General features: G+C 44.5%; 1 protein-coding gene across 2 annotated transcripts; it reads left to right on the top strand.

The window, feature by feature from the left end:
• The first annotated feature begins 1491 nt into the window (after positions 1-1491).
• Positions 1492-4582, top strand: LOC133926778 (transcription factor bHLH144-like). 2 transcript variants are annotated; one of them, XM_062372857.1, is made up of 3 exons: positions 1492-1767; positions 1872-2117; positions 3129-4582. In XM_062372857.1, exon 3 carries the CDS (start codon positions 3427-3429, stop codon positions 4213-4215), a length of 789 nt encoding a protein of 262 aa, XP_062228841.1. In that variant the 5' UTR covers positions 1492-1767; positions 1872-2117; positions 3129-3426; the 3' UTR covers positions 4216-4582. The 2 variants fall into 2 exon arrangements, with proteins under 2 accessions (XP_062228841.1, XP_062228840.1); XM_062372856.1 differs by having other exon boundaries at positions 1494-1767; positions 1864-2117.
• The last annotated feature ends 5436 nt before the right edge of the window (positions 4583-10018 follow it).

Here is a 10018-nt window from a genome sequence, read left to right as displayed (position 1 = left end):
CTACTATATAAATGAAAGTACAATGCTCATTCTGTGGCCCTGCGATTAGGTCTGCAAAAATCTAGTTATACACAACTTCATGTTCACATTAAACTTATGCAACGAGTAACGGAAATGGAAATCTTGCAAATCATAAATATTTGGGGGAGAATATATTGTTCACAACAATTTTTTGTGTAGCGCAATTTGTATTACAAGTTAAGATTTTACAGGATTGTAAAATCTTTGAGGACTAGCTTTGCCAAAAAAAATAAAAAATTCTTGAATTATTTCCAATTGGTCCTTTTCTTTTGTTTTTCTAGTGAAATTGGATGGTTACCTTACATAATTAAAGGCAGGCACTGATACGTCCCCATATGATACGTGAAGCATACTTCTCTATCTTTTTTCATGTGCATATTTATGCATCATTAGCATTTATATAGTTATTTTAAACTGTGTATGGGTCCGGGTTCAGATAACAGGTTGGCTAAAATTAGACAAGATGTGTCAAGTTAATCTAAAATACTGCTTGGTTAGCATAGAGTGGTTATGCTTATCTCACTTTCTTGGTTATCTTTTTTTAAAAAGAAATCTCATTTTTTAACAGCCAAATCCTAGTTTTTTTATTTTGAACGAACGGAAATTTTAGGTTAATAGGTTGCAAGGCATGCAGTTACATAGAGATCATTCTCGAGGAAGTTAATTCCATCGGAGATGGACCTGAACCCTACTGCAATGGAGCCAGAAACGTTCACTCAGTTCCGGGCACTCACGTAGGGAGTATTTTAAATAGAACGCGAATCGTACAAAATCCCTCGAACATAGGCAATTGCATCATCGGTGGTGACCGCTAATGCCGTGTCATAGACCTGGAAACATGCAAACCTCAGCTGGGGAGAAGCAGACAGCACATGAAGTGCAATTTCGACTAGCAATCTAGCATGTCCGGTGGTCCATGACCAGCAGCACCGCAGGGGCAGGGCAGCGTAGTTCGCTTCAGCTCCGGCATCATGATGCCTGCTGCCCCCGGACGCCGTGGCGCGCCGCCCTGGTCTGGCCGGAGCCGGGCCCTACCTCCCAGCGTCCCTAGGCGCGCATCGATGGCCCCGGGGGCACGCGCGCAGCGGAGGCCGGCACCAAACTGGCCCTCCATCCACCGCCCGATTCGGATCCGACGGCGCCCGCGCGCTTTTCTCACGCGCGCCGCATAATTTGCCCCGCGCCGCAGCGTGCGTGCCCTGGTTTGCTTGCTTCGTGCTCGGAAGTTGGGATGGATTGCTCTGGCACGATGCCCACCTCCATTGACCCCGACCCCCGCGCACGGGAGCCCGGCGGTTCCCGGTTCACCTACGCGTGGGGGCATGCGGGAGTGGGGTCCGTGTGTCCCTTACTAATGGGTGTGTGGGATGGTGGTTGTGGGAGAGGCGTTTGGGGGAGAGCACGGTGGGAAGCGGCACGCGCACCCACAGCACCCATCGAGTGCGCACGCCACCTCATTAATTCGCTCCCGCCCAGCTCCCCATCACTGCTCTGCTCCTCGCCATTCCACATTCCCCTATCTCTGTATCACACTCAAAAGAAGTGCAGCAAAAGGAAACGAGCAACAGGAGAGCGGGGAGGGACCAATCGGAGTATCCAACTCCAGCGCTGTTCATCCGTTATATAAGACCCTGTGGCCTCCCCTTTGTCGGCTCAATCCCTCACTCCCTTCCCGTTCCCGTTCCATTGCTCTGTTCTCGTCGGTACAGCCTTGATCGGTGTCGTCGTCGAAAAGAGCCTTGATCGGTATCGTCTTGATCGCCACATACTCTCTTCCAACTCGCGTGCGTCTCTTGCTCTAACTGATCGATCCAAGCTGGTCGCTTCGTGCTGTGCTTTCAGAATTTCAGGCAGAGGCAGAGGAGGCAGAGGGGCAGGATGCCGTGGGCGGGGACGGTCGTGCGGCTGGCGGTGTTCTTCCGCGTCATCCTGTGATCTCGCGCCGCTCCGTCCGCCGAGCGATCGGGTGTCGAGGCTTGCTTGGAGGCCGGCCGAGGAAGGACATGTGCGTTGGGTTCAACCGGAGGAGCCTTGACGTCGTCGTTATGACAAGTGGCGCCGTCGCGTACTACTACAGATTGATGCAAGTCTGCCAGGTTAGCATCATCGCCAAGAACACATGACTAATTCACCTCTCCTCCACGTTTCCTTTTGTTACGTTGTTCCATTTTTGGATGTTTTTCTCCATAGCTGTAAGCATCGAATCGTCACCTGTTCATGCAGATCAGCAAAACTTGCTTCTTTGTTCTGTCTGTCTCTTACGAGGACTAGCGTAGATAGGAAATGGAGATGGTGTTCCATGTAGATAGGAAAGTGATCGGGGTCCACTACGTGAGGGGCCTCGGCGTCAACGATTATGGCCAGCGTGTTGACAATGCTTTGTGCGGTCAAAAAATGGTGTTCTGAACTTTAGAAGAAACTCCGTAGCTTTTTGTTAGTGTACTAGTTGCCAAAAGCTGGAGCAGTAACCCTATAACTTAAACAAAGATGTGGCCTAGGTTTGCCTCTGTTGGGGAAGCACTACGAAAAAGATCCAAACAATGTTCATTTTGAAGTAGTAGTAAGAAAAAAAAACATTCAACTTGATTGAGTTTAGCTTTTATTACTCAGTGATCATGATTCATGATTGCATCGCCATAGTTCCTCTGTTTTTCTAGTTTTATTTGTCTTTGCATTATAACGGTAGTTCTTCCTCTGTTCTGCGCAATTTTTTCCGTTTCTGATTAACTAAGTAACTAGGATAAGCTAATTTATGTGTTGTCTCTTTGTTTTAAAAAAGACTTTAGGGAGCTCAACATCGCAGGTGCCATCCAGCATAACCAGCGAAATTCTGAATTATAGTACATTTTTACTACCCTTAACAGGCCTCATTGTTCACAAGTTGCTAGATACTAATGCCCTCATGATGCTCGCTTTTGCTTTCAGTCTAATACCTCTACATGTGCAACTTGCCAAGTTGCTCTAGCCCTCTTCTCTATGTGCTCTGGTCTCAGCCATCAAAGGATGTTTTCGTTTGACCAACGTGTAGACAACAAATTTGTTACGAGTAATAGTTCGCATGCAAATATCACTCTAATGCGTTTTGTTTCGCTGTTTACTGCTTGCAGGCCGAATACTTCCGCCAGCTTCTGAAGCCCGTGACGTAGAATCGGCCATCACTCCAACCTCACACACATTCTTCCAACCTCACACATTCTTCCAACCTCACACATTCTCTCCAAACAGCTTCCATTCCAAACGAACTAACTGAAACAATTTTGAATTAAACCACAAAAAAGCCAGCTCCAGTTAACAAAAGGCTCTCATAATTCTTGTTCAATTTCCTTCCAGTCAAAAGCCAAAAACTTGCCAGATTTCTCCATACAAACACAGCCAGAAATCAAGCAGCACCGCAAAAGCGATCTGATGCAGGGAGACCCCGGGTACGGGTACGGTGGGTACGGGTACGGGTACGGCTATGGCTACGGCGGCGGCGCCGGTGGCTACGACTGTGACATGGCCGGCTACGGCGGTGGAGGAGCTTACTACACGGCGAACGATCGGTACACCTCCGCGCCAGCTGCCTATGAGGACCCTCTCGCCGGTCGGAGGCAGCACGACTTCCCGGCGCAGCTCACCGGGCTCGAGTTCCAGCCGTCGGACACCTGTCCCAAGAACTACGTCATCTTCGACCAGACGTACGACCGTAGCCGGGTCATGTTCCACCCCTCCCTCGCCAACAACTTCGGCTCCTCCGGCGGCGGATACGACTACGATCGCCATTGCTACGGCTTCGATCAGAACTACGCTGGCAAGAGCGCCTACTATGGTTGCGGCGATGACGGCGGCGGCGGCGGCTCGATCCGGCAGAAGGAGGACACCGAAGAGATCGATGCACTGATGAGCACGGAGGACGGCGAGGACGAGGACGACGTTCTCAGCACGGGTCGTACCCCGGGATGCCGCGCCGGGGGCTCCCCGGACTCCACGTGCTCGTCCGGGTACGGAGCCAGCGGCTGCCGGAAGCATGAGACCGGCGGCGGCGGCGGCGAGAAGAAGAAGGAGCGGATGAAGAAGATGGTGCGGACGCTCAAGGGAATCATCCCCGGCGGCGACCGGATGGACACGCCGGCCGTCCTCGACGAGGCCGTGCGGTACCTCAAGTCGCTCAAGGTGGAGGTCAAGAAGCTCGGCGCGCGCGGGTCAAGCAGCTAGCCCGCTGACATCGATCGGCAGCGACCACAATGGCAGCCGAAATCTCTCTCTGCATCGGCAGATAGATGATGACAAGCGGTGATGATGGCAACGACAGCCTCATCTTCGCATCAGATGCCATGAACCAGTTAGTGCATGCTCTGTTTGCACTGACACGATCAGATCAGGGGTAGGGAAACGGCATGGGGGCCAGAGCTCAGTTGCCGCGCGCTTTCTCGCTTTATTTTGTCACTGTCCTGCGGTGCCTCTGCCTCTGGATTGTTGCTTTGCTTTCTTAGAAGTAGCTGCCTTTTTCTCTTTCGCATCTCTTGATAGTGGATGGTGTTGTAATTGTCACGCTGATGATATATACACCGTGTTTTTGCTATCCTTTGTGGCATGTTGGGCTCGGAACTATGGAGCCAGCTTGCCACCTTATTATTGCTTGTAGTGCCCGGATCTCGTATGAGGGATAAAAGAGAAAGTTATCTCTTTCTTTGATTTGGGTATGTCAACATGATGCTTAGCCATTAGACATTGTGTTGCGGGACCAACATATGATTGATGTCAATGTTGATGAATGAAAAGTATGGTTTATAGGCACAGGTGTGGTTCCAAATTCAAAAGTATAGATAGGGCTCTGCTGCTTCTGCAATCTTGGTATTGTTGGTCTAGACGTACTGGAATTTTCTCTATTGATTTGTTTTATATAATTTTACGGTAAAATAGAATTTGATCCACCATTTTGTACAGAACTGAATTCGGGTGTATTAATTGAGCAAGATAGTGTGTTGCTTATCCAGTTATCTCTGCAATGTTAAGATTTTAGCATATCTTTAATAAAATCCCATATTACATAGTACTTCGATTTATTCTAAATAGAGTGGAAATGTAGTCGACAGAAAGATCATAAATTTTACTATGTGATTAGAATTAGCAAAATCGTTTCTATGATATTTAGTTAACTAAATGGAAATGTAGTATTAAATAGTTAGGTTTGCTATGAAAGTGTACTTTAAGAATATTGTATTTGTATACTTAAAGCTATTTGCATCTATATTTGGTTTGAGAAACGGAGTGACCATGAATCATCCGATCCTAACTACGAAGGTCATCCTCCATAAATAAATGGTTAATATAAATATGTGGATATGGTTATGCCAATAAAATTCATAAAATGAAATATTTATACACTATCCTATCTCAGATGGTTTAATCCCTCAAATCAATGGGAAACAAGAATCCTAATCGGAGGAGTTCGACGATCCCTTCTACTCCTGTACTAGGTTATGTATGCACGAGATTAATGACTAGAGTAGGTGAATAGATGCTCAACAATTTTTTTGTGAAATTGATGGTTATTTCCTATTTGGATCACCCAGTGCACTCAAAACTCAACCGGAAGCAAAAATAGAGAGAAATTTTAATAAAAGAAAATCGAGGCAACACGACTCCACGGATGGTGTATGAATCATATGTTACATTTAAGATCAATTCATGTGTCTTAGCACTCAAAAGATCATAACTTAAAAACAAACAAGAAAAGATGAACATCAAGCAAAGAAACTCTTTAAGTTGATTGTCTAGAGGTAAGGGAATTCAAGACCCCATCACATAAACGTATGTATGCGAATTTTATGCATCTAGCAACAAGAAGAATGACCTCACAATGTGCTGAAATTTCAGCTAAAAAAACCAAAACGAAAATAAAGACAAAAAACCAAAAAACTTGCAAACTTGCAAGAGAACAAATGGAGAGAAACTAGAAGGAGAGGAATTCAAGCATATGCAAAAATATAAACTTCATTACTCAAAGAGGTCAGACCTATTTTAGGCGGATTATAAAGATTTATCTCTCAAAACTCTCGTCTATTACATAAGCTAAGCACTCATCCTTCTCTGCTCTAAAATCCTAACTCTAAGCTCTCAAATGGGTGGCACAAGGGGGTTCAAGTGGTTGGTTTAAACTCTCTCATAGCTCTACCCATCTATTTATAGGCATAGGAAACTTGATCCCTAAGTTTTCTACCTTTTTTCCAAAATATCCCTCTCTTTTAGTACACTCCTACCTACCACCGAGAGTATTTTGACCCATTTTGTTCTCCATTCATCGGACGGCCGTGGCGCCTTCACAACTTAGCTTTGTCTCGACGCAAGCTTCGCGATGGTGCCACATACTCCTCCAGTCCTACCATGGTTTTGAGGTCAAAACACGAAACCACCTGCACGCTTCTCAAAAGATGTGTCCATTGTGGAGAACCTACGCGCTGAGTCAAAAGATGTCCCATGAAGCATCCCGCACAGAATTGGATCAACCCTAAATCCCATATGAAGATCTCAGTTCAACATTCAGACTGTCATGACTTTCAAGTTGTAACTCAAGATAGCCAAGATTGATGAGATCCCATCAAGCTCACAAAAGCTTAGTAGACACAAAAAGAAGTGATATCCTTCATGTCAAAGGCTACATGTCTGTCTACTTTTCAAGAACTAAAAATGCATGTCAAAGAAGTCCGCTCTTTTAAGGAGGTAGACCTTCTGGCCAATCTGTTGGTTCTGGAATCCAAAGTCACATATGTTATTCTGAGGAATGACTAGTCAGCAATGGTATTAAGGTAATAAAGTGTTCTAAAGGAAGGACAGTACCTATAAGCTGCACTCCGACTACATAAGTGATTGCTAAGAACAAGTAATCTTTCCTCGGAATTAGGATATGCCTTACTAAATCTTCAAAGATAAGAAGGTCCGCCAAGGTCAACCAACATATGAGAAGATCATTAAAAAATAATAATAATAAAGGAAACTTATTAGGAGTGCTAAAGCTACGAAATTACCAGGAATTAGAAAGTACTAAGATGTATCATGATCTCAAGGATTGTTATTGGTAGTATGGAAATAAGAGTGGTGTAGCAAAGTATATGGTCCTATGTGACACATGTCAAAAAAAAGTTAGAATAGTACATCAGAGACAACTACAACCATTGAAGATATCAAGAATAGAATATTCGAGAAAATCCAACATACTCAGGGTAATCAATCAAGATTTGTCAAGACAGTTCCGAAAGCCATCAAAAGCAAAGTGAGCAGAGTATGTCAGGGTAATGAGGTTAACAGTGAGAAGAAAAGCAATTTGGAAAGCAAGAAAAAAATTGAAGACCAAGTTCCCTTATCTCTTTTCCGATCTGCCCGAATCTGGAGGGCGAGATTCCTTTAAGGGGGGGGGGGGAGGGGGATAGGTTTGTAACACCCTGATTTTCAGAATTTAGAAATTTTTAAAATTTTCTAAGATAATTGAATAGCTTCACCAGTAGCATAGGATTAAAACCTATTTTCTTAATCAATCAATCAAAATATGTTATTATTTTGTGTGCATGACATGTTGAGTTTTGTTAGGAGCGAGGTAAATGCATTAGAGTTTTTTTTCTTTTTATTTCTCTTTGGCGTTTTGAGTGAAAAAGATTTTGAAAAGGATTTTACAAAACTCTGTAGTAAACTAGTTAAGGATCTTAATGGGTGAAATTAAAAATTCTTGGATTCATCATCTATTCAATCCTTGGTAATACTTGATTCTTCTCTAGTTCAATTCAAATCCTTGTTTAAAACCAATCTCTCCTCTTTCTCAAATTCTACCCAAATCCAAATTCAAATTCCTTATCTACTCATATTCTTGTTCAACCTCATTTTTTGTTTCTCTTAAATTCACTCCAAACTCAATTCAAATTAAAAACCCTATTCAAATTTCTCTGCAATTTTTTTTCTTCTAAAACCCTAGATATGCCTAAGGTGCCATTAGACTCAATTCTACCCAAGCCCAAGCCCTTGGCCGGTCACAAGTCATCTAGAAGGCCCAACACAAAGGATTCACGAACTCTGTAAATTTTTGCGGAGTTCTAGATAGCCTCATCTTCTCATTACGTTTCGAAGTTCAAAATAGCTTCGATTTGAACTTATGGAAGTCCCCTTTTGGATAATGGAGTTAGGAGTTATGGCCCTTGAAATCAGTACTGAGCAGATAAGTCTGAGTTCAAATAGTTTATCTTGTGATGTATTTTTGAAAATCAAGATTGCGTTTTCAGAAGTCTCAATGAATACCAAAGTTATATATATTTTCGAGTACTACAATTTAGAGTTTAGAAACGTCCAATTTGGAGTCTAACGGGGGAGATATCATCCTCGGAATATAGAGCTACAAAAAAGAAAATCCTAACCGACTCGAACTCGAATCCGATTTGTGTCCGGCTTGGACTCCACCTTAACCAGCCACCCCTAGCCCTATAAATAGGAGTTGCCCGCCCTCTCCTACCCCTATTCCACACCCCAAGCCCTAGACGTTGCTGCTGCCCTGTCCGTGTGCAACCATTCGCCAGAGCCGCCGCCCGTGATGTGCTACGTCGTCTTCTCCGTGAATCTTCCTTCCTCGACCATCGAAGTAAGGTAAGGACCCCTTCTTCTCCTCCCTTAATACTGTTTTACGATCATACTAAGTTTCTAGCAAAGCCCTAGCCCTAGCCAAAGCCCAATCTACACCGCCACCATCGTCGCCGTCGTGGATTGCTATGCTGTAGCCGATTGACATCGACGTTCCTGGCTGACCAGAGGTCAAATTGCCAAGCCCTTTCACCAGTGCATGACCTATGATGTTCCCCATGCCCTCACCAACCAGGTCGGCCAGTAGAGTAGCCAAACCACTGGAATCAAGGTCAACATACCCGCTGTTCAGTTTCTGGACGTGTTCTGCGCGCGCATCAGATTTGCATTCGCGTTCCCCATCAATCAAAAGATGTATGGATGCACCGACCATGTCACGGCTTGTCCCATTGAGTGTTCTACATGACCATAGGAGCCCATCCCCGTTTGTACAGCGACACGACTGGAACGCGATTGCCAACCACAGCATGTTGCAACCATCACCCATCTCATCTCCACTGATCATTCTTCTTCTGAGTGGATGATGTACCCAAACCCATGCTATAGCATTGTGTTCCTGGGATATATGAACATCTCTGTTCAAACGGTTTTTCCAAATTTCATAGCTTTCTGGAACACGAGCATCTTCGTTGCTGCATCTATTCGCAGTCATCACCAAGCCTAGCAGCAGTCATCGTTGTTTTGCCGCTACCTCGGATGACCCCTTCCAAAACCAACCATACCAAAGAGTTAGTCTTTCCGAGTTCTATGCTATGCTTCCCTCATTTCGCAGAAATAGCGCTGAAGCCCAACATCGATGTCAGTAGCCACGTGTCTGATCGCCATCTTCGATGAAACTCGAACCACCGCCACTACACAAACTTACCATAGTATCCTTAACCTAGAAGTGCAACCTTTGGCCATTTCATCCATCATGGGTGGTCGATACTAGATCTCAGTGTATCCCTTCTTTAATCAAAGAAGGTACTTGCATAGCATGCCAAGTCAGCACCGCATCATTCTCCTTAACCTAGTTAGTGAAGTCTGGTCTGCACTACACTTCTTGAATCTTGCACGATGATGTTGTCAAGCCTGATGCAGTGATTGTGCAATAAAGACTTTTCCCATAGGAAGATAGTTCCCGTAAATCAAAATTTCCTTTTCAGTCTAATCCATCTCCTGAAAGTTGTTCTCTTTTCATCTTAACTCCGATTTAGACGATTCTTGCATCTAAATTTTTCTAAAATTATACCTATCCAACCATAGTGCTTTTAAAGTGTTTTAATGATGTTTGGTATGTTATTTTTAGTGTTTTTCTTTGTGTTGTTTGTCGATAGTTCTCGCGATTAGTTGATAACGTTCCGAAGCAGTTCGAGGGACTTCAAGACTAAGATTTCGACAACACTAAGCAGCATTG

The sequence above is a fragment of the Phragmites australis genome, chromosome 8 (genome assembly GCF_958298935.1).
Source record: "Phragmites australis chromosome 8, lpPhrAust1.1, whole genome shotgun sequence".
Classification (NCBI taxonomy): domain Eukaryota; kingdom Viridiplantae; phylum Streptophyta; class Magnoliopsida; order Poales; family Poaceae; genus Phragmites; species Phragmites australis.
This window is presented reverse-complemented; position numbering and strand designations above follow the sequence as displayed.